Source organism: Lithobates pipiens, unplaced genomic scaffold (genome assembly GCF_037356315.1).
Source record: "Lithobates pipiens isolate NorthernLeopardFrog02 unplaced genomic scaffold, aLitPip1_a1.2 Scaffold_16, whole genome shotgun sequence".
Classification (NCBI taxonomy): Eukaryota; Metazoa; Chordata; class Amphibia; order Anura; family Ranidae; genus Lithobates; species Lithobates pipiens.
In genome coordinates this window covers 16,661,160-16,685,824 of record NW_027507748.1, presented here as the reverse complement: position 1 = coordinate 16,685,824, position 24,665 = coordinate 16,661,160, and the positions used below count along the sequence as shown (strand labels likewise).

Genomic DNA, 24,665 nt, shown 5'->3' with positions numbered 1-24,665 from the left:
CACAGTGGAGTGTATTTCCAGCCTTACATTGAGCACTTCCTGTACTGTTAACCAAGCCTCCTTCTCAATCCAAAGTTTCTATGGCAACCCTGCTTCCCTGTTCATAGCGGACTTGTTTATTTCATAGCATTTACTTGTGCCGATGTCTAATGTTTCCCTTTGTCAGGCTTATCAGCTTCAGGTGATAAGACTGCAGTAATGGCCAATATTTAGACTATGTGAGGTCACATGGTGTGTAGGAGGAAGCTCTGAGTGATTAGCAGAGTTCAGAGCTGTGCCTTAGGAAGTCCTGATAACAGATAGATAATATAATATAAGTTAACATAGAGAGCGTGCCTTAAATCAGGGGAGATCTGGGCATGCTCAGTGACTTCATTCTACAGAACTAGAAGGATTACAACAATACTAAGCAAGTAAGGAGATAGCTACAAGCAGTGTTCATTAGGGTTTTTTTTATACTGATTTACATGGGACCAAGTTGTGGGGGAGGGTTTACAACCACAGAGCCTAGAAGGGCTGAGGTACCCGAGAGAATCCGGTCTTGTGGATATCGCCAAGCTGGCTGAAAGATCCAGATATCCTACAAGTGTTTTCAAGCTTAGTTTCCCTACGTGTTAAACAACGTCTGTGGCAGAGACTTTGTTCCTGAGTAAGCACCTTGTTGGCTGCTAGGCCTTGTGAGAGAAGGACTGTCCAACCTGAGTGATCATCCAGCTGCAAATGGCTATTCTCTGGATGCAGTCAAAGTAAGCAAGTTCTTCAACATTTTGACTTTGACACTAAGCCCTTGTACACACGGTCGGAGATTCCATCGGAATGTGTCCTATCGGACCGTTTTGTCGGATAATCCGACTGTGTGTGGTCTGCATCGGACCGTTTCCGTCTGAATATCCGTCGGACCCAATTTTCCAACTTGTTGGAAATATTTTCAGACAAACTGGTCCGATCGGACATACTCCGATCATGTGTAGAGAATTCCGATCGGACAAAGTGCCACGCATGCTCAGATCAAATTCCTACACCAAAGCTATTGGCTACTAGCCTGAACGTAGTCCCATCGTAACAAAATAACGTCATCACGTTCTGAACGATCGGATTTTCCGACAACTTCGTCCGACCGCGTGTATGCAACGGTTTCAGACACAATCCGTCGGACAAAATCCAACGGATTTGGTTGGCAGAATGTCCGACCGTGTGTCTGATTCCAATTTAAGAGAGACTGTTCTTTATCTAAGTTTTGCAAATAAAATCCCTTCAAGTGGATCTATTGTCGGTCTCTCAAGTTACAGGGCCATTTACCACGGGACACCCCTAGACGTGCAATGAGGAAAACAGAAGGCAACGGTAAACCCAAATCTAACCAGCAGCTCCTTCGGGGGTTAGTGCTACATACACACACTATATTATAGTATGTATGTATGTATGTATGTATGTATGTATGTATGTATGTATGTATGTATGTATATATATATATATACACACACATATACATATACATACACATACACATATACACACACATACATACATACATACATACATACATTAAAATATATATAGAAAAATGTATTATAATTATGATAAAAGTTTCTAGTGTTAGATTCCAGTTGTATTGATATGAAATTATTAGACTCGAAGTATGATCTAAATTTTATGGCATTTACAGGTCTCAGCTAATGGTGTGGGTACCTTGTTATCACACCCATATATTTTAAAGAAGTGCCAGGACGGCTAGGGATATTGACACTTGATTGTCAACCATTAGACAGTAAATGGGATTTCATTAAGCAGAGGTCAGACAGTTAGGTCAATCACATTAAAACTAATTTCTGATACAACACTGCCCCAAAAGAGGTTGAGATTGGTAACTATTCAAAAAGGCGTTGGTCTTGATTGTCAAGGTAACAAACTTCCATCGTCATATGACATCAATTACATAGTCGTGAGACACACCCACTTTTGGGGTGAGATAAAAAAAGGAGAGATAGCAGAAAGGGGAGAGCGATGGGAGCTGAGAGATCTCTAGGGAGCCGTCTATATCTCACTGAAAGACGGAGAAATGTAGGGAGGTTGGAAGGAGTCCTGTGGGATCATCACCTCACGGGAAGATTCGCAAAACTACAGAATTCTTAAAGACCTGGTAAAGTATTAATACTTTCATTGTATACCCTTTTGGTAATTGAATTGTTTTTGCATATACATTACTAAGACCAGTTAAATATATGGCAAAGAAAATTGGAGTTGTATTATTTTTAACTGCAGTATGAAATCATTATATTCCATATATTAAAAAAAAGACACAGTCTTGTCTGTCTTTATAAAGCTAAAGCTAAGTTTGTACAATGGTTTTATTATGATATACGTTTAAAATAGATTCACTCTAAATTTAATATAAGCTTTGATCAAATTATCAATCTGTGCACAATAGAACAATTTTTGTTTGTACATTTAAAGCGGAGGTCCACCCTAAAGTGGACCTTCCGCTCATTGGAACCCTCCCCCCCTCCGGCGCCACAATTGGCACCTTTCAGGGGGGAGGGGGGTGCAGGTACCTGTACAGTACAGGTATCTGCACCCACTTCCGGCGTAGATTCTGCAGAAGGTACGCCCCTTTCCGCAGAATCTACGCCCCTTCCGAAGGTCCCCCGCTGCCTGCTAGGAAACACACGGATCCCAGAGACAGCGGGGATCATCCTTATTGCGCAGCGCGACTCGCGCATGCACAGTAGGGAACCGGGAAACTTCCTGATTCCCATATCCAAGATGGCGGCGTCTGCACCCGAGAGACGATCGAGAGATCGGCTTCGGGTGCCGACATCGCGGGCGCGCTGAGCGGGTAAGTGTCATTATTTTAAAAGTCAGCAGCTGCAGTATTTGTAGCTGCTGGCTTTAAAAAAAAAAACCAAACAAAAAAAAAAAAAAAACGGCGGACTCCCGCTTTAAGAGTGTAAGAAGAAGGTCTGTTTGTTTTAAGAAAAGATCACATCATAGTGTTAATGTAAACGTAAAGTCACAAGTTACGAAGTCTAAAATGTACTCAGCTATTCAAGAATTGAAATGTGGTATTTTATTATAAGAAATTGAATAATAGAAATGTTTAATATCAATATTACCATTTATCTTTCATATATAGAAGTACATCCATTTATTTGTATTATCACGAAATATACCTGATATTAATTTGCACTGTATTTTTAGTTACTATATATTTTTGAGCAATATCATTTGTATCACTTGTCTTCAAAATAGCACGGATAAATGAACTTGAATTTATTGGTATTGGTACAAAATTGTAAATCTCCCAAATAAAATATTTGCATATTTTTATAATTACAATACATTTTTATTGTTTCAGTATAAACATTCTGACAGCATATCTCAATGACCAGTCTCAGAGATCATAAAGGTACAGAACCAATTGGATTGGCTCTGTAAACAGTGTTTGCAGTAACAAAGCTCACAGACATGAGTGCAACACTAACAGGCACTGGGTAAATAACCTGTTTGCCATTTAAAGACATAACACACATGTGCGGCAGCAAAGGGTGGACTTTAACACCTGCACATAGGCGTCACTGAGCAGCCTAGTTTGCTGTGCTGAGAGCGCAATCACTGTGTGTTTCCAGCACAGAGACTGAGCTGTCAAAACGACTCTCGGTCCCCACCAACAATCAGTAGCTGGCATGACCGGCTCCCAATCACGTGACCACTTTGACAGCCAATCAGTGGTCACATAATCTCCAACCCCTCCCCCCCCCCCCATGGGCATTCAGAACCTTTTACAGCAGTGGTTCTCAACCTGGGGGTTGAATGATGATTTGCCAGGGGTTACCGAATCCTGGGCTGTTACTGAAGCCCGCACCGCTCTCCCAGCCTTTTTGTGGCCACCAAGCAGACATGTCCCTGGAGCCTGTGGCCGCCCAGCTGGGCTGTTCCTGGAGCCTGTGGCCGCCCAGCTGGGCTGTTCCTGGAGCCCGTGGCCCAACACTCAGCCTCTTTGCACCGCCCATTCAGTTCACGGCATGGCTGGGGGGCAAAGACTGGAGGACAGCTGACTGGTGAGGAATGTGAAGTGGGAGGGGCTGGAGTAGACCCCATCTCCTGATTTTGGCATAGTGGTCACTGCTACGAGACACCACAAAGTCGGAGACACAGTGAAGCCAGAAACAGTGACTCTACCTGGGATTATAGTTGCCATTAAAAGTCCCCACTACAGTTCTCAGATCAGTAGATGACCTTGATAAGGAGCACCTAAGTTGGCTGATCAGAACTCCCCCCCCAGCGCTGCCACTCATTCCATTACCCCCAACTCCCCTACCAAGCAGTAAGAGAAGGAATACAAAAAGAATACATGGAAAAGAGGAAAAGGAGGGGGGGAGGAACAAAGAAAAAAAAAAAAAAAAAGAGAGAAAGAATAAGACAAAGAACAAGAAAGAGGGATGGGGAAAATTATATATTATTATTAATAATAATAATAATAATAATAATAATAGAGAGATAAAAGGGAAAGAAAGCAGAACAAAGAGTAGAACATCCTAAAAGTACCATAAGAGGTTTTAATACTGTACAAGTGGAAGGGACTCAGGGAGCGCTAAATGTCCGTGGGTTAGGGGGTGCAAATTAATTGTCTTGTCTTAGGTGCTGACAACCCATGCTACGAAAATAATTTTACTGTTAGGGATCCCCACAACTTGGGAAGTTTTATCAAGGGGTCATGACACTAAGAGCTTGAGAACCACTGTTTTTCAGGGACGCTAGGGAGGATGAGAAGGGGGTAAAGAAAATTCAGTATCCATATTGAAAGTCGTTACCTTAACGCAGTCTATTAGCCAGACTAGAGCTGCCACAATCTGCGGCCAAGTGTGGGGGGCTCCGACTGTGTACATGGAGCTTTTTGACAGAGGAAACGGGTACCTGAGGAAGAGAAAAAAAAAAAAAAAAATACAAAAAAAACATATACTAGCTGCTACATTTCAAGGAAAGAGAGGGGTGGAGGAGCTAGGCCAGCACAGATAGTCTTTAGACAATCACAACAGTAACTTACACATTTTCAGCAGTAATAAAAAGGCAAATTCCATATTAAGGAGGGGATTACCCTATTTAGATTGTAAGCTCTCAGGAGCAGGGCTCTCATAACCCTCTTATATAGTAACTGTACTGTCTTCCTTTATAATAATTGCACAGACTGTTGACAGTTGATATTATACAGAAGGGCAGAACAAAGGGGGAAGAAGGGGCAATGCAGGGGCAACAATGGGACTTTATATGAAACAAAACACTAAGGGTCAATTAAATCAATCAATAAAATAATAAATTTAATGGCAATGCACAGGGAGATAGTACAATCAATAAATAGGTTGATAGTAAATCGATATTATAATAGGTAAAATTAAAAAAAAAAAAACTTTATACATGATAATAACATAATCAAATTCATATTATAGTAACATTATTGTACAAAATTCATATTGCAATAGCATCATTACACATAGTAACCAACCTAAAGTACATCCCAACGTGCATATATAATATAAAACCACTAAAATGAATTGATGATTTAATTAGATCAAACCCATGGGAAAATCTTGGTTGTTGGGGCATAAAAATCCATTGGTAAAAGCTCTACGCGTTTCGTGGATTGTTTCCACTCATCAGGAGCTGCTATATCCTTTGTTCTGTCCAAATATTGGGATGGAGCTCTGTGTACCGGATGATCACGGCTCATATAAAGTCCCACCTGCATCCATTTTATATTATACAGAAGGGGTCCATTTGTATTGCCATCAGTAGTCTTGAATCTGTCCACTGCCATCCCTCACCAGGTACCATTCTAAAGCACTGAGCACGGTCTGCAATGAACGCAAAGCCTGCACCACTGTATAGAGCAGAGATACGTACTGGTATTCCTAGAAATTACTGCCTTCTAGTGGTAGATTGTGGTATTAACATTTTAGCACAGAACAGCACAGTACTCCCTCCTAAAGACAAATTATTCACAGGTCTCCTTCCATTGTATCTTCCAAAAAATAAAAATGGGAGGAATAATCCTCATTTCAGAACAGTAGGAGGAGCCATGGAAATAGTTACTTTATGCCCCAAAATCCATATGCACATCCAGAACTGGGGCTGTATATTGCAAATATAAAGACATTTCTGCCAGACTGTATACAGCTGTTTCAGGCTATTTGGCCATCATTAGTGCAGTGTATGGAAAGCATGGCTTGTTTGGAGTAGGGCTTGGAACTCAGGATAGTGTGAGTGACCATACTGGCGTGAAGGGACTAAAGCAAAGAACAGAAGGTATTCCCCAAGTCTCATTCAATCACATATCCCAAAATTAAGACATTTATTCCTCATTTTAGGACAGTGGGCGGAGGACTCAAGGCTTTTCCCTGTCAGCAGGTCATGTCGGAGGAGACGCACTCACCCCAGGTCTTTGAATATGCAGGGGATCTCCTCCTCAAACTTGATGCCCGGGAGTTCATAGTTCGGGCAGATGAAGCTGTAGATGAAGGCAAAAATCTTCAGAAAATCTTTGGTTGAAGGACCCTGTAGTGATTTCATGGTGAGGGTCTGGGAGTAGCTGTTCTCATTCAGAAACTGCGGGGAGAAGCAGAGAGGAGTCAAACAGTGAAACAAAATAAAACATAAGGCATGCAAGAGCTTGTCACTCTTAGGCCTCTTTCAGACGGGACGGATCAGTAATGATCCGCCCCGTGAAGATCCGCTCGGTCAGCGGGGATCGCTCCGTTGTCCCCGCTGAGCCGGCGGCGGACAGGGCGGTCTCCGCACACTGTGCAGGGACCGCCCTGTCAGCTCTCCATTCTCCTCTATGGGGATCGGATGAACAGACCGTCTGTCAGTGTTCATCCGATCCGCTCTGCAGACGGATAGAAAAATAGGATTTTCCTCTGTCTGCAGAATCGGACAGTTGCGGAGGCGGACGAAATCGGGTGTCTGCAGATGCTCATCCGCAGACACCCGCTATCCCATAGGGATGAATGTATGTCCGTATTTCATCCGCAAACGGATGGATGAAATACGGACATATCGTCCGCATGTGTGAAAGGGGCCTTACCGTACAAACTGCCGGATTTTCCGATGGAAAAAGTTTGAGGGGAGCTTTTTGTCATTCCGACCGTATGTAGGCTCCAGCAGACATTTTCCATTGGAATTTCCGTCACACAAAATTTGAGATCTGGGGCTCAAATTTTTCAACAACAAAATCCGTTATCGGAAATTCCGATCATGTGTACACAATTCCGACGCACAGAAGCCCCATATACACCATCAGATTTTTTGTCTTCAGATTTACCAAAACCATGTAGTGCAAGGGCCGGCCTGATGGCATACAAATTCAAAAACTCCTAAGGTTTGAACTTATATTATATGGTTTTGATAAATCTGAAGGAAAAAAAAAAAAATTTAGCAGAAAATCTGATGGAGTGTATGGGGCTAAAGTTCCACGCATGCTCGGAATCAAGCAGAAGAGCCGCACTGGCTATTGAACTTCATTTTTCTCAGCTCGTCGTACGTGTTGCGTGTCACCCCGTTCTTGACCGTCACAATTACTGGCCAACTTTGTGTGATGCAAGACAAGTTTGAGCCAGCATACGTCAGAAAAAAAAAAAAAAAACCCACATGGATTTTGTTGTCGGAATGTCCGATCGTGCTTATGGGGCATTAGGCTGCGTTAATTTGATAAAAATGAAGATACTCCCTAAATTCAATTCTCTTCCGCCACTCTTCTCAGTAGATTTCAAAATCTCCCCCCCCCCGCAGTATAAACTGGCCACATTAATGAGACCCACCTTCAGGAGGTGGTTTAGCCCTCCCAGGCAGTTATAAATATTTCTTGGCTTTGCAACTGGTGATGGCCAGATGGTGGTTATGTCCAGATCTGTCAAACCTCCACGGTTTTGGAGGCGGCAGTACTACAAACTCTATAAGCCCTCCAACATTTACTCTTCTGAGGTCCTCAAGCCCCTCCCCCATTTCTTGGCCCTTTTAAATGGTCACCACTCTGCAGGCTTGGAAAATGGGTCTGGCTTGCGAAGCTTATGCACAAGTGATCACACCCCTGAATACCCCACTATGGTCAATCTAATTTTTTCACCTTGCCAGACCCTCAAGGCCTGGGCCAAATATAAAATAACGTGGATATCTCATGTTGTAGATAACAAATCCCTAATCCCCTTACCATGATGTCCACCAACTACAGTGTTCCTGCCTCTTATTTTTTCAGATATCTTCAGTTGTCTCAAGTCTTCGGCAGTTAATTCCCACATAGTTCTCCAAAACTGGTACAGTCAGACTTCGAGCATTTGCTCCGGTTTAAGTTCACTGACAAACCTACCTCTGTGTTGTATAGCCATTTGCTTTTGGCCTCCCTCCCTGATCTCTTCTGCCCTCTGGCAGTGGTGGTTGCGGGATATTGCGGAATAACACGATGAGGACTGGAAGGCTGTTTGGTATTTTCCCTTTTGAAACCTGGTCCTTATGGGACAGACTCTCCTAATGATTTGATTCACATCTTCTGGAATTGTCCTGTCATTGCTTGCTATTGGGGGGCAGATAGCGATCTTATTGACAGTGGGGACTATCAGTATCTGTTTATTAGGGTTGGTGGAAGTTGGCCTCCACGGTAGCAGAAAGGACCTCGATTGGTCTCCTCTTTTTTTATGCCTGAAAGGCCATTACTCTCATGGAATAAAGCTTCTCCACCAGCTCTTAGCTTTTGGAAACATCTGGTCAATGTCAACTTAACCTCGTATAAAGACATATGGTAATAGAGGATGCCCAAGGAAATACGATAAAGTGTGGTCCAAATGGTTGGCCGAACCCTCTACAGCAACAATGTCTAATACTTCCTAGAGGATATGATCTTTGATATTTCCCCTGGTTTTTTTATGGATAATTTTCTGGTATGGTCTTGAGCTGGGGCTACATCTCTTCTCATGAGATTGGTTAACCTGTATTGTGAATATTTTTACTGAGCAGGAGCCGTGCCTACATTTTATTATTATACACGCACCTAGAACCTAGTCCTGCATCCATAACCCCCTGCGTGGGTTCTCTTTTTTTTTGTTCTGAAACATGCAAATCAAAAAAGGAAATGGGGAAGAAGAAAAGAAGAAGGTTTAATCTGCTCATATATAAATTATGAATGCAAAAAAAAGACCCAGAGTGCTGAAAACATCACAGCACCCAAACTCCGTACTCTTCTCACTGATGCCAGCAGTGGGTGGGCTCTTAGGAGGGAAATGCCCTATTTACCTAAAGCTGTAATCACATTATGCTTGAATCCCCTCTTGTTTAAAGGAGGCGGGGGTCTATGTGTGTCCACAATGCTGTCCACACGACATGGACATTTCCTATTGGATAACCAGTGGTAGTGTCCACCTAGTATCCAGAAGAGGAGTGACAATACTGCAAGGGGACGGATATCCCCACGGTGATCACAGCATCTCCTCTGCACTCTGTTGAAGCTGATCAATCACAGACTATGCTCAGTCAGCTTCTTTTCCAATCAGAACAGCCGGCATTGGACACCACTGTACCTGGAAGTGCTCAGAGCCGAGGGCTTCTGTGTTCATACTGCCCAATAGAGAACAGTGCACAGATCTCCCACAACTCTCCATCCAACACTCATCATGGAGGTCCTGGACTACATAGAGCAGTACAAGAGTTAACAAGGTGGGGGCTCTATGATCCCATTTGTTACAACACTGTACTGTACATTCTACCCTCAGGCTCAACTTAAAAAGAGGAGCTCCAGTCTGCAGGGAAAAAAAAAAAAAAAACAATAACAATAATATAGCTTTTGACATTTTTAATACAAGGACACTTACCTGTCCAAGCATCCCACGATGTTGATCCCCCGATCTGATTCCTCAATTGGCTGCAGACATTGCAAGTAAGGGAAACCGGCATTGAAGCCTTCAGGTTTCCTACTGCCCACGTGGGAGACGCGCTACGCTTTCTGACTGGTCCCAGAAGGCAGTGGGGGAGGAGAAGGGGCCGGACATGTCACCCATCTTACCTGGATGTGGGAGCGGGTACCTGTCATAACAAAAAGGTACCCCACTCTCCCTGCCCCCCCAAAGAAAAAAAAAAAAATGGTCAATTGTTGCAGTTCACTTTTGGGTGGAGGTCCACTTTAACATCAATACAAAAGAAAAGGCGTACCTCGCACAGCTGCCGGATGCATTGCTGGATAAAGGATTTGTCATGGAGGGGTCTGGGGTCCTTTATCTTCTCGGAGCCTCCGAAAGTCCCATACTGGCTGTTCCGGTTTCCGCTGGCCCTGGAGAAATACGCGGTCAGATCAAAACTGTCACAAACATTGGCTCCTGCCCGAGTCCCCCAACCGTCCCGCTTTACATTTTGGTGTAACATAACCAACAGGCATGGAAGCTGCTGGCAGTGGGTAGAATGGTGGCTTAATAGTTAATACACCTGGAATGCCACACTGGGGTCCTCGGTTCAAATCCCAATCAGGACACTACCTGCATGGAGTTTCCATGTTCTCCCTGTGCTTGCATGGGGTTCCTCCCACACTCCAAAAGACATGCTGGGAGGTTAATTGCCTCCTGTTTAAATCTGCCCTAGTAGGTGTATGTGCGTTAGGGACATTACATCATAAGCGCCAGAGGGCAGGCACCGGTTTGTATGTACAATATGTAAAGTGCTGTGTACATGGTTAGCTCTATACAAATCCCTGCAACCACTTAAAGTGGTTCTGCACCTAAAATATATTAAAAGCCAGCAGCTACTAATATTGCAGCTGCTGACTTTTAATAAAATCACACTTACCTGTCCCAGGGTCCAGCGATGTCGGTGGCAGATGACGAGCGATCACTTGTCTCGCTGCTGCCCCCGCCGCCATCCTCTGTCAGGGAATCGGGAAGTAAAGCATTGCGGCTTCACTGCCCGGTTCCCTACTGCGCATGTCGCGTTGCGCGTCTCTTCTGGTCCTCGCTGTGTCCTGGGAACTGTGTGTTTCCCAGAACACAACGGGGGGGGGGGGCGTCTGCGGCGGTCTGCCCGGAAGTGGGTGCAGATACCTGGATTATCCAGGTAACTGCACCCCCCTCCCCCCTGAAAGGTGCCGATTGTGGCACCGGAGGGGGGGGGGGGAGGGAGAGGGATCAGATTAGCGGAACTTCCCCTTTAGGGTGAAGAACCGCTTTAAAAGGACCCACTCGCAATGTACAGCGATTTTTTCAGCAGGTCCCGGCCAATGATTCAAGGCCAGCACCTGCTGATCAGCGGTGTTCAATCACAGCCCAGAGCGCTGTATTGACACAAAGCACAGGGCTCTGTACAGAGGGAACGGCCTGCTTGTTCCTACTCCCTGTTTTGCAAACTGTTATTTAGTAAAAAGCAGCACATATTGTTGTTAGGCACACAGTTAACACTTTGATTGCCCCTAGATGTTAACCCCTTCTCAGCCAGTGTAATTAGTATAGCATTATCACTGATCATTGTATTAGTGTCATTGGTGAGGTCAGGGCCAGTTAGTGCAGTGGGCAATTGTCCACTATAAGTCCCACTCCGAGTCGCTCTTTATAACCAAAGATGTATCAAAATACATGTTTGGCCTAAATTTTATTTAGCAGAATATATATATATATATATATATATATATATATATATATATATATATATATATATATATATATATATATATATATATATAATTTCCATATCCCCCAGTGGTGATCAAATACCAAAATTACCAGTTAAAGTAGTGCAGTGCTGAATAGCAAAAACACAACCTGGTCATGAAGGGGGGCTAATAAAAAGTGATCAGCAGATCACCCCCATGTCAGATGGAGAAGACACCAACGTAGGCATGCGGAGAGGGGAAAAACACTGCTTGGGATTCCACACTGATGTCAGCTCACTACAGGAAGTTAGGAGCTCATTGGATTTCTGGCAGGATAAACAGGTGTTTGTCTGTACGCCGAGTTTTCAAAAAAGTGATAAAACGTGGTGAAATGTGTGTCTTTTGCAGAGATGTACGTCAGGCCATTACACAACATACTTGGTATACTTGGATTTTGCAAAAGCGTTGGATACAGTTCCGCACACACGGCTCATATGTAAGGTAAAGTCTACAGGTTTGGAAATAGTTTGTAGATGGATAGAAAACTGGCTAAAAGACAGAATTCATAGAGTAGTGGTTAATGACTATTACTCTGAATGGTCTAAGGTTATCAGTGGTGTACCCCAAGATTCAGTGCTGGGACCCTTACTTTTTAATACCTTTATAAATGATATTGGGTCTGGGATCAAGAGTAACATTTCTGTCTTTGCAGATGACACCAAGATATGCAGTGCAATAACCTCCTTACAGGATGTCACCAATTTACAAGCCGACCTCAATGCTCTGTCTAATTGGGCGACTATGTGGCAGATGAGGTTTAAAATGTTGAGAAATGTAAAGTTATTCACTTGGGGGCTAAGAATATGCATCATACATTCTAGGGGGGAGTACAACTGGGGGGATCCATAGTGGAGAAGGATCTGGGGGGGATCCATAGTAGAGAAGGATCTGGGGGGGATCCATAGTAGAGAAGGATCTGGGGGGGATCCATAGTAGAGAAGGATCTGGGGGGGATCCATAGTGGAGAAGGATCTGGGGGGGATCCATAGTGGAGAAGGATCTGGGGGGGATCCATAGTGGAGAAGGATCTGGGGGGGATCCATAGTGGAGAAGGATCTGGGGGGGATCCATAGTGGAGAAGGATCTGGGGGGGATCCATAGTGGAGAAGGATCTGGGGGGGATCCATAGTGGAGAAGGATCTGGGGGGGATCCATAGTGGAGAAGGATCTGGGGGGGATCCATAGTGGAGAAGGATCTGGGGGGGATCCATAGTGGAGAAGGATCTGGGGGGGATCCATAGTGGAGAAGGATCTGGGGGGGATCCATAGTGGAGAAGGATCTGGGGGGGATCCATAGTGGAGAAGGATCTGGGGGGGATCCATAGTGGAGAAGGATCTGGGGGGGATCCATAGTGGAGAAGGATCTGGGGGGGATCCATAGTGGAGAAGGATCTGGGGGGGATCCATAGTGGAGAAGGATCTGGGGGGGATCCATAGTGGAGAAGGATCTGGGGGGGATCCATAGTGGAGAAGGATCTGGGGGGGATCCATAGTGGAGAAGGATCTGGGGGGGATCCATAGTGGAGAAGGATCTGGGGGGGATCCATAGTGGAGAAGGATCTGGGGGGGATCCATAGTGGAGAAGGATCTGGGGGGGATCCATAGTGGAGAAGGATCTGGGGGGGATCCATAGTGGAGAAGGATCTGGGGGGGATCCATAGTGGAGAAGGATCTGGGGGGGATCCATAGTGGAGAAGGATCTGGGGGGGATCCATAGTGGAGAAGGATCTGGGGGGGATCCATAGTGGAGAAGGATCTGGGGGGGATCCATAGTGGAGAAGGATCTGGGGGGGATCCATAGTGGAGAAGGATCTGGGGGGGATCCATAGTGGAGAAGGATCTGGGGGGGATCCATAGTGGAGAAGGATCTGGGGGGGATCCATAGTGGAGAAGGATCTGGGGGGGATCCATAGTGGAGAAGGATCTGGGGGGGATCCATAGTGGAGAAGGATCTGGGGGGGGATCCATAGTGGAGAAGGATCTGGGGGGGGATCCATAGTGGAGAAGGATCTGGGGGGGATCCATAGTGGAGAAGGATCTGGGGGGGATCCATAGTGGAGAAGGATCTGGGGGGGATCCATAGTGGAGAAGGATCGGGGGGGGATCCATAGTGGAGAAGGATCGGGGGGGGATCCATAGTGGAGAAGGATCGGGGGGGATCCATAGTGGAGAAGGATCGGGGGGGGATCCATAGTGGAGAAGGATCGGGGGGGGGATCCATAGTGGAGAAGGATCGGGGGGGGGATCCATAGTGGAGAAGGATCGGGGGGGATCCATAGTGGAGAAGGATCTGGGGGGGATCCATAGTGGAGAAGGATCTGGGGGGGATCCATAGTGGAGAAGGATCTGGGGGGGATCCATAGTGGAGAAGGATCTGGGGGGGATCCATAGTGGAGAAGGATCTGGGGGGGATCCATAGTGGAGAAGGATCTGGGGGGGATCCATAGTGGAGAAGGATCTGGGGGGGATCCATAGTGGAGAAGGATCTGGGGGGGATCCATAGTGGAGAAGGATCTGGGGGGATCCATAGTGGAGAAGGATCTGGGGGGGATCCATAGTGGAGAAGGATCTGGGGGGGATCCATAGTGGAGAAGGATCTGGGGGGGATCCATAGTGGAGAAGGATCTGGGGGGGATCCATAGTGGAGAAGGATCTGGGGGGATCCATAGTGGAGAAGGATCTGGGGGGGATCCATAGTGGAGAAGGATCTGGGGGGGATCCATAGTGGAGAAGGATCTGGGGGGGATCCATAGTGGAGAAGGATCTGGGGGGGATCCATAGTGGAGAAGGATCTGGGGGGGATCCATAGTGGAGAAGGATCTGGGGGGGATCCATAGTGGAGAAGGATCTGGGGGTTTTGGTAGATCATAAGCTCAATAATAACATGCAATGCCAAGCTGCGATTTCCAAAGCGAGCAAAGTCCTTTCCTGTATTAAGAGAGGTATGGACTCCAGAGAGAGAGATATCATTTTGCCCCTGTTCAAATCATTAGTAAGACCTCATCTGGAATATGCAGTTCAGTTTTGGGCTCCAGTTCTCAAAAAGTATAATCGGGGAACTGGAGAAAGTGCAGAGAAGGGCAACCAAACTGATACGAGGCATGGAGGAGCTCAGCTATAAGGAAAGATTAGAGGAACTGAATTTATTCCCTCTTGATAGGAGGAGATTAAGGATATGATCAACATGTACAAATATATAAGGGGTCCATCCTTGGTGTCGAGTTATTCACTTTACAGTCAACAAAGACGACACAGGGGCACTCTTTACGTCTAGAGGAAAAAGATTTCATCTCCAAATACGGAAAGGTTTCTTCACAGTAAGAGCTGTGAAAATGTGCAATAGACTCCCTACAGAGGTGGTTCTGGCCAGCTCAGTGGATTGCTATAAGAAAGGTCTGGATTATTTCCTAAGTGTACATAATATAACTGGGTACTGACATTTATAGGTAAAGTTGATCCGGGGAAAATGCCTCTCGGGGGATCAGGAAGGAATTTTGTTCCCCTGCTTTAGCAAATTGGATCATGCTCTGCTGGTTTTTTTTTGCCTTCCTCTGGATCAACTGTGGGTATAGAATTGGGTATATGGGATTGTATGATATTATTATTTTTTGTGGTTGAACTGGATGGACTTGTGTCTTTTTTCAACCTGACTAACTATGCAACATAGAAATGCAGTCTGCAGGTTTTTCTGCATACACATTTTTGATGCGTTCCAGTGCATTTTTTCCCCTTTTTTAACCTTAAAGTGATACTAAAGTCTCTTTATTTTGTTAAAAATAACAAACATGCTATACTTACCTGCCCTGTTTTGCACAGAGAAGGCAGGCAGGTAAGGGAAGGTTATTGCACAGAAGACTAGGCATGTCTCTGCTGCACTACAGCTCCTGCCTGTCCATTTTTTAATAAACGTGACACTTCATAGGTTCTCTCTTAGACATGCACTTTATGAAAAGTGCAAGTTAAAGAGGAAATCCCCAGCCACCCCCCCTTTTTTTTTCCCCTCAATTTCCCATTTTACCGGTTATTGAGAGTTCTTAGCAGAAAGCACAACCCAGCCTTCTCTTGCGGCCACATACTGGCTCCCTTGCTGCCATCTTTCCTTCCCATGTCATTGGGATCCGGCTGTCTTTTCCAAAGTTCTTGCAGCCGGCCCCCAGTGACAAGGTCTGCCCTCTGTATATCTATACTCCAGGACAGTACTACCTAGGTAACAATGGAAGCGGGGGAGGGGCAGGAGCAATTCAGCGAGGAAAAAGTTATATTCTATAGTGAAGGTCCCCTTTAAATTTCAGTCATTTTACCTCTTTCCAAAGAAGCTGGTCTTCCTCTCCGAGGTCCCAGAGGTCGGCTTAGTTAGACTCAGTTTACCCAGCCCAGGCCTCTCTTTGCTGGAGAAAAAACAAGCAACTTACAATTAGCCATTGAAGACCGGGCCTTTTGTGACAGTCTGTTCACACGTTTATAAGTAAATGTGACTCGTTGGTGTTACAAGGTCTAAGGTGTGAATAGGGAGCAGGTGTGCTAAATTTGGTGTTATCGCTCTCACTCTCTCATACTGGTCACTGGAAGTTCAACATGGCACCTCATGGCAAAGAACTCTGAGGATAAAAAAAAAAAAAAAAAAAAAAAGAAAAAAAAGAGAATTGTTGCTCTACATAAAGATGGCCTAGGCTATAAGAAGATTGCCAAGACCCTGAAACTGAGCTGCAGCACGGTGGCCAAGACCATACAGCGGTATAACAGGACAGGTTCCACTCAGAACAGGCCTCGCCATGGTCCAAAGAAGTTAAGGTCACGTGCTCAGCGTCATATCCAGAGGTTGTCTTTGGGAAATAGACATATGAGTGCTGCCAGCCTTTGGACCATGGCGAGGCCTGTTCTGAGTGGAACCTGTCCGGTTTCATTTTATTATGCAATTTCTTTAGTGTGGTCACATGAAAAGATAAATTTTTTATAAAAATGTGAGGGGTGTACTCACTTTTGTGAGATATTGTATATATTACAAAGCAGTAGCTTAGGAGCTCTTGGCAAACAAACACCCTATTGGTGAGTGTACAGGTCACATGACCTGTCAGTATTTCACAGTGCATGAAAGGATTTAACCCTCTACCTGCCAAGGGAGGAAAAACACCCAAATCCCCACACTCACCCCATTTAGCTCATATCAGATGTGACAGACCCTATTCCATCCCCCTTCATCTCCCGATGTCCTCTGCTCAATACACTCCATTTCTATTTGACAAGAACACCACCAGATCAGGAAGTAAAAATTGTTGAGGACCGCCTCACGCCGATGTACGTCGGCAGAATGGCGCGGCTGGGCACAAGAAAGTACAGGTACGTTGCCCTTTAAGAGCCCAGCCGCGGGTCGCACGCGCATTCTGCCAGCTGTGCACTTTGCGACCCGGTCCTGAGCGCCTCACAGAGCTGAAGAACGGGGAGAGGTAAGTGTAAACAAACCTCTCCCCGTGCTTCCTAGTGAGCCTGTCACAGGGAACGACGATCAGTGATGTCACAAACCAAGCCACAGCCCCTAAGAACCCCCCCCCCCCCACACAGTCACACCTAATCCCTACACTGCCCCCTAGTGTTAACCCCTTCGCTGCCAGTGACATTTTTTAATCGTACCGATCGCTGTATTAATGCCAATGGTCCCAAAAATTTCAAAATTGTCTGACGTGTCCGCCATAAGGTCAGTCACAAAAAAAAAAAAAACCCCATAAAAGGATCCCCTATTTTGTAGACGCTATAGCTTTTGCACAAACTAATCAATAAACGCTAATTTTTATTTACCAAAAATATGTAGAAGCGTGACTCCAGTGTTACACCCTCTTGCTGGAGATGTTCAGATAATATAGGCTCTTTCCTACACGTTTGGTGGTCGTGCCCCCGCCTCCAACCCTTTTGGAAGGAGATTCACCGCCTCATATGTCATATCACCACGTTCTCCATTGAATTTTCCCCTGCAGCAATGCTTCTACACCACTCAGCTATCCCTCTGAAAACGTACCACCGTTCTCTAGCACAACACCTGCTAAATGCCGCAAAGATGTGCATTCCACCGTTATGGAAATCCACCACTTCTTCTGTCTCTGATTGGATTAAGAGAGTATCAAAAAAAACAGAAATAGAAAATTTGATTTGCCAAGCCAAAAGACACTCCATCTAAATACTGGGCTACTTGGGCTTGCTGGCACCACTTTAGAACCTCAGATGAATGTACTCAACTATTAAATGGAGTCCCCCCACCTTAGAACCATGTTGTATTATCTCCTCATTTGTAGGAACCCATCCCTCCTATTCTGACCCTTCCCCTAGCCTTCCCGATCTACTTAGGTCCTTTATTGATGCTACTAATAATTGGCACGAGATTCAATTATATACAGTTAGTCTCTCATTAGTTAGGATCTTCCCCACCACTTAACTTCCAGATAAGTGTTTTTGTAGAACAAGCTTCCGGTGGAGGTGCACCAAGCCCTCGCATTGGTATCTAATAGTTATGTATCTGCACCCTGTCGAATTTCCAGTTGTGTTTTATTGCCACTCACAGTTCTTTTTGATGTTTAAACACCTTTGTATTCTATGTTTTGGGCTTAAATGTGGCCCTTTTTCTTTTATTTACCTTCGTCTACCGTGTTTATTGCAATCTTTAATAAAAGACTTTTGGAAAAAAAAAAAAAATTGCATTTTTTTTTCAAAATTGTCGCTCTGTTTATAGCGCAAAAAATAAAAACCGCAGAAGTGATCAAATACCACCAAAGGAAAGCTCTATTTGTGGGAAAAAAAGGATAGCAATTTTGTTTGGGAGCCACGACGCACAACCGCACAATTGTCAGTTAAAGTAAAGCAGTGCCGAATCGCAAAAAGGGGCCTGGTCCTTTCGCTGCAAAATGGTCTGGGGCTGAAGTGGTTAAACTAATACTTTGTTGAAGCACCTTTTGCTTTTATTACAGTTTTTAGGGTATGAGTCTATCAACATGGCAATTAACTTGGCAATATTTGCCCACATAGGGAAAGAAACACAGTGCAAAGTGCAGTATTGGTAAACCATTTAATAAGTCAAAAGTGAAACTACTCACAAAGGGAGCATAAAACACAAGCATGATAGTAATCCTGCAGCAAAATTTGGGAGTGTTTTTTTCCTAAACGTCCGTGTCTCTGAAGTGTAGCTGACAGTTCATGCAGGTGGATTCCAGCATTCACAGCCTATGAGAACAACGGGGAACACAGGGGCGATCGGAGAGGACATCACTTCCGGGTGCAGGGGGAGAGGAGGTGGCTTCGTGTTTGGAACACGCTTTCTCCTTCCTCAGGTCATGAAGGAATATGTGCCCACATTTAATTTCTTTCATTTCAAAAACACTCCAAATCTGTCATATTGCAAGGGCACCTCCTGTGCACAGCCCTCTTCAGCTCACCCCACAGATTTTCAATGGAATTCAGGTCTGGTCCATTCCAAATCTTGAATCTTCTTCTGGTGAAGCCATTCCTTTGTTGATTTGGATGTATGCTTTAAGTCGTTGTCATGCTGAAAGATGAAGTTCCTCTTCATGTTCAGCTTTCTAGCAGAAGCCTGAAGGTTTTGTGCAAATCAGAAATGCCAAGAAACAAGAGTGAGTTTTGGAGGTTATAAAAAAAAAAAAAAAAAAAAAAAAAATTTTATGATAGAGAGAGATAAAAAAAAAAATTCAAATTGATATTACAAATTTCATAATTTTAATTAAAACATGCATGATAAAAAAAAAAAAAAAAAATTAAATAAAAAACACACAAGTTTTAAATCCAAAACATGAATGATCATGTGTCACAGTACAAAAGTTGGTGGTCTGTACATGTTTTGCCATAATCATGGCGAGAGGGGGAGAGACTAATGAATGCACACTCACCCCAAATGTGATCAAGGTTCCAAAAATGACCCTCAGGGCCAGCCAGGGTGTCCAATAAGTTATCTGTGTGCCATAAAAAGGGGGGAACAATAGCCCTAAATTCACACCTGCAAAGGCATATGGTTGATTGAGCCAATACATCCTACTTATTACTTAAGCCGTTTGTTTAACCATAAATTGGTCCAACTTAGACCTACCCTGTTGTGATATTATTAATATTTATTATTCTTATTAATAAGCTTCAAAGAAGAACTGAAAAAAATAAAAAAAACGAACCACCATTCACTGAGTTTTCCTACAAATATAATGTAGCGCCGGATCCTGAAGAGCACGCGCTATATGTTTTGAAATTTAAGTTACACTTAAACTGCAGTTTGGTTTGGGTATAATTGTTCCAAATTTTGACCTCAGCATCAGTCTGACTGGACTATAGGGTGTTCGGCCTGGCCATAGGGGGCACTGACTCTTCTGGCAGGCATGGAACCAGTCTGGTTGGGTGCTTTAAGGTTACTTTCTCTCGGAGCCCGCCCAGTGGGAGTGTCACTCTTGCTGTGCTTTCTGAGAGAAGGTACTTAAGATGCGGGTGTCACGTGGTTTGGGGTTTCGGTCCAGAAGTATGTTCTGACTCCATGGTCCTGGTCCCCCAGGAAGGCTTGGGCCTGGGGTGCGGATCCACCCGACTTTATGTCTCGAGGCCGGCTAGCCCGAGGCAAGGAAACTAAAGGATTCCGAGGTGGTTCGGTGCCGTCTCCGGTTGTGGAGAGGCCCAGCAACTTCGTAGCTACCCAGGGGAGGACTCTTCAGAAGAAGGCCACGTACGGGTTGGCTTCTTAGCAAGAGTCTGGTGAGCCTGAGGGACTAAGCGAATCCAATCTCGTGGGTATCGCCAAACCGGCTGAAAGATCCAGGTATTACAAGTGTTCTACAAGTTCTAGTTTCCTACATGGTCTACAACGTCTGTGGCAGAAACTTGTTCCTGATTTAAGCACCTTGTTGGCTGCTAGGCCTTGTGAGAGGGACTATCCAACTTGAGAACATCCAGCTGTGAATGGCTATTCTCTGAATTTAGTCAAAGCAAGAAAGTTCTTTATTATTGACTTTGACACTAAGAGTACCTGAACTTTTCCACCTAACCCTCTGATCCTATACTAAGAGACTGTTCGTTGTCCATGTTTTTTTGCAAATAAAAAATCCATTTATGTGGATCTGTCGTCAGTCTCTAAAGTTTCTGGACCATCTACCATGGGAACCCCCTAGACGCGCAAATCGAGGTGAAGAAGGTAACGGTAAGCACAATCAAACCAGCAGCTCCTTCTTCGGGGGTTAATGCTACAATAAGATTCTTCCAGAGGGATGCAATAATAAATTTGGCAAGCTCCTCTTACCCAAGCACTTCCTTCAGTGAAGTTTACCAATTCCTTTCCTTAGTATCAATGTGATACTATTGAACCAGGGAAGACCATTGTTGATTAGTCTAGCCCAGTGATGGCGAACCTTGGCACCCCAGATGTTTTGGAACTACATTTCCCATGATGCTCATGCACTCTGCAGTGTAGTTGAGCATCATGGGAAATGTAGTTCCAAAACATCTGGGGTGCCAAGGTTCACCATCACTGGTCTAGCCCAAGGGAATATCCCCTATGGAGAAATAGGTTAAAGTCAGAACCATGGGTATGTTCAGTAATGAGCTGAAATCAAAATTGCCATAATCCCACAAGAGCAAATTTACTTTCAACCTCAGGATTGAGAATCCTGCAGGTACCATACATGGCGAATGGACAAAGCAATATCACCCCCACCCTGAGGCTTTTAGATATCCCCTTAATCCCATTGGCGTCTGCAGTCACCACCAGGATACAGTGCCTATTGGTTGGTTCCAGATCTCCCCCGCCCCAGCTGCTTATAATCAGGGAGGGGGGGGGGGGGGGAATGTAAGACATCACTCGCGCCGGTGTTCCGCGCATGCGCGAACACACCACAGTCATTTTAGAATCGCCTTTTTTTTCCCCCGTACTTAAAGTTCCAGCGCATATGCAATGAGACAAAGATCAAAACACAAGACTACCTGCTATTGAGACCCACACCACGCTGATCTCAAAACTAAGAAAGCAAAAAATATTTAAAAAACAAAAAACAACAAACAAGATAGGGAGACATCTGCAAAAGCTGAATCATCTCTCTAAATCAGGCAATCACCGGAATACAGATCCAAAATTCAAATATATCTCAACAATTACACAATGTCCAGACAATCATTGCAGATCTGGAGCAGTGGTCATCAACCCTATCCTCAGGGCCCACTAATAGGCCAGGTTTTATGTATTACCTTGGAGAGATAAGCTTCTAACAAAGCAAACAGAATATTGGCATTAAAAAGGAGATCAACTCCAGAGATAAAACCATAATTCTCCTGCTCTACAAGACTCTGGTCCGGCCGCACCTGGAGTATACTGTCCAGTTCTGGGGATCAGTCCTCAGGAAGGATGTACTGGAAATGGAGCGACTACAAAAGAAGGGCAACAAAGCTAATAAAGGGTCCGGAGGATATTCGTTATGAGGAAAGGTTGTGAGTTCTGAACTTATTCTCTCTGGAGAAGAGACGCTTGAGAGAGAGGATATGATTTCACTATACAAACACCGGACTGGTGACCCCACAATAGGGAGAAAACTTTTTTGCAAAAGGGAGTTTAACAAGACTCGTGGCCACTCATTAAAATAAGAAAAGAGGTTTAACCTTAAACTATGTAGGGGGTTCTTTACTGTAAGAGCGGCAAGCATGTGGAATTCCCTTCCACAGGCGGTGGTCTCAGCGGGGGGCATCGATAGTTTCAAGAAACTATTAGATATGCACCTGAACGACCGCAACATACAGGGATATACAATGTAATACTGACATATAATCACACACATAGGTTGGACTTGATGGACTTGTGTCTTTTCAACCTCACCTACTATATATACACTATGTATGTGAGATGCAGACTAGAATACTGCAAGCACTGAGCAGCAAATGATATCCCCTGTGACGTATTTCAGTTATCTTGCAAACCTGACCTGTTAGTGGGCCCTGAGGACAGGGTTGATGACCACTGATTTGGAGGGAAGGAAGAAGAAAAAAATAAATAAAAATAAAAAACACACGGTCCTTTGATAGCAGCTGCATGACGATTCACTTAAAGATCTATCTATACATGTGATTATGTCAAACAACCTACACCCCAACCAAAAGTCAATTTTAAAGGGGGCAGGGCGGTCATAAAGCTGAGAATAGAAATAAAGCAGCATCAAATTAAATGTAATTGAAAATGGGTATCTTAACACAGGCAATTATGTTATCAAATGAAAAAAAAAAAAAAAAAAAAGAATTTTACAACAAAGGCGATCAGAGTATTGAAGGGAAGGGGGAAGAAACAGGCGCTCATATGTCCACCTTCTCCCCTCCCCCCCCCCCCCCCCCGGTCCAAACCAGGCCACAAGAGGACACCAAGTACCCAAACCACATAGGAATCAGAGTGACCCCCCAGAGGGACTTCACAATAAACAAATTTAATACATTTGTACATTTGGAATGCAGATTAACCCTTGCCATGGCCCCTTAATTCAAAAGAACGGTGGGTGGCAAAGGCAATAGAGAGTCAAAACACGTTGGGGGCGACAAATCATCCCAAGGTCCTGGTTAACCCTATAGAAAACAGCTTGAAACTTAAAGTAGTGTTACCATCAAAAAATAAAAAATTGGAAAAAATAATTTATTTTTTTTACTCCCCTCTAAATGCCTGTTGCTAGGGGGTCCCTTGTAGTCTGCCTTCTTCAATGCCCGCGCTGGTGACATCACTTCCCCTCGTGCTGCACCATCATCTGGGACCTGTCACGTGTCCCAGATGACTGGGACATGCTCACGCATGCGCAGTGGGTGCTCGGCTGTGAAGCCACAGCTGGGTGCCCACAGTAAGAATGCCAGCGCCGCAAGCGGAGCGGGGAATGAGGGGGGGGGGCTTTGTTTCCTCGCATCGCTGGACCCTGGGACAGGCAAGTGTCCGATTATTAAAAGTCAGCAGCTGCAGTATATGTAGCTGTCGACTTATTTATTTTTAAGGGGGCACCCCCACTTTAATGCATCATTTAGCCTTGGAGGTTTACAGGTGTGAATTTAGGGCTATTGCCCTCCCCCCCCTTTATGGCACACTGATACCTTATTGGACATCCTGGCTGGCCCTGAAGGTCCTTCGGAACCTTGATCACAGTTGGGGGTAAGCGCATTCAGACTAGATATATTTGTAACTATGTAAATATATTAATTGTAAAATTTAACAGAACCTTTGTGGGTCTTTGTATTATCGTCTTCGTTTTCTTTTTTGTCCCTTTGTATTTATTTAAATTATTATTATTATTTTTTTAGCGACATTGTATAAAAAAGGTCCTACAAAAGCTCCAGAAGAAACCACGATTATGGCGAAACATGTAGAGACAACCAACTTTCGTATTGTGACCACATGATCATTCACGTTTTGGTTTTTAAAACTTTGATTTTTGTTTAAATAAAAATGACGACATTTGAATTGATTTTTTGGTACCTCAAAACTCCCAATCTTGTTTCTTGGAATTTCTGATTATATTTAGGGGAGGCGGTGCCTGTAGAGCATTCTCCGATCTTCGGTATCGAATTAAAATTTTGTTTTGTGCCAATATTGACTGGTATTTGGAACTGTTCATAATTCCCTCTACTTTGACTAAGGCCCCTGTTCCAGCTGAAGAAAAGCAGTCCCAAAGCATGATGCTGCCGCCACCATGCTTCACGGTGGGTATGGTGTTCTTTTGGTGATGTGCAGTGTTGTTTTTGTGCCAAACATATATCTTTTGGAATTATGGCCAAAAAATAAAAAAAGTCAGCCTTGGTTTCATCAGACCATGACATTTTCCCCACATGCTTTTGGGAGACTTCAGATGTGTTTTTGCAAAATTTAGCCGGGCTTGGATGTTTTTCTTCATAAGAAAAGACTTCCGACTTGCCACTCTACCCCAAAGCCCAGACATAAGAATACGGGAGATTGTTGTCACCACACAGCCAGTACTTGCTGGATATTCCTGCAGATCCTTTAATGTTGCTG

At 44.5% G+C, this 24,665-nt stretch overlaps 1 protein-coding gene across 1 annotated transcript in view; it reads right to left on the bottom strand.

Moving 5' to 3' along the window:
• LOC143981635 (kinetochore protein NDC80 homolog) overlaps positions 1-24,665 on the bottom strand; it is a 66,543-nt gene that overhangs the window by 38,910 nt on the left and 2,968 nt on the right. The window contains exons 3-6 of the mRNA XM_077479627.1: positions 15,973-16,059; positions 10,189-10,306; positions 6,428-6,600; positions 4,812-4,914 (exon numbers count right to left, since the gene is read on the bottom strand). Of these exons, the coding sequence (XP_077335753.1) occupies positions 4,812-4,914; positions 6,428-6,600; positions 10,189-10,306; positions 15,973-16,059 (481 nt within the window). The remainder of the gene's footprint in view (positions 1-4,811; positions 4,915-6,427; positions 6,601-10,188; positions 10,307-15,972; positions 16,060-24,665) is intronic.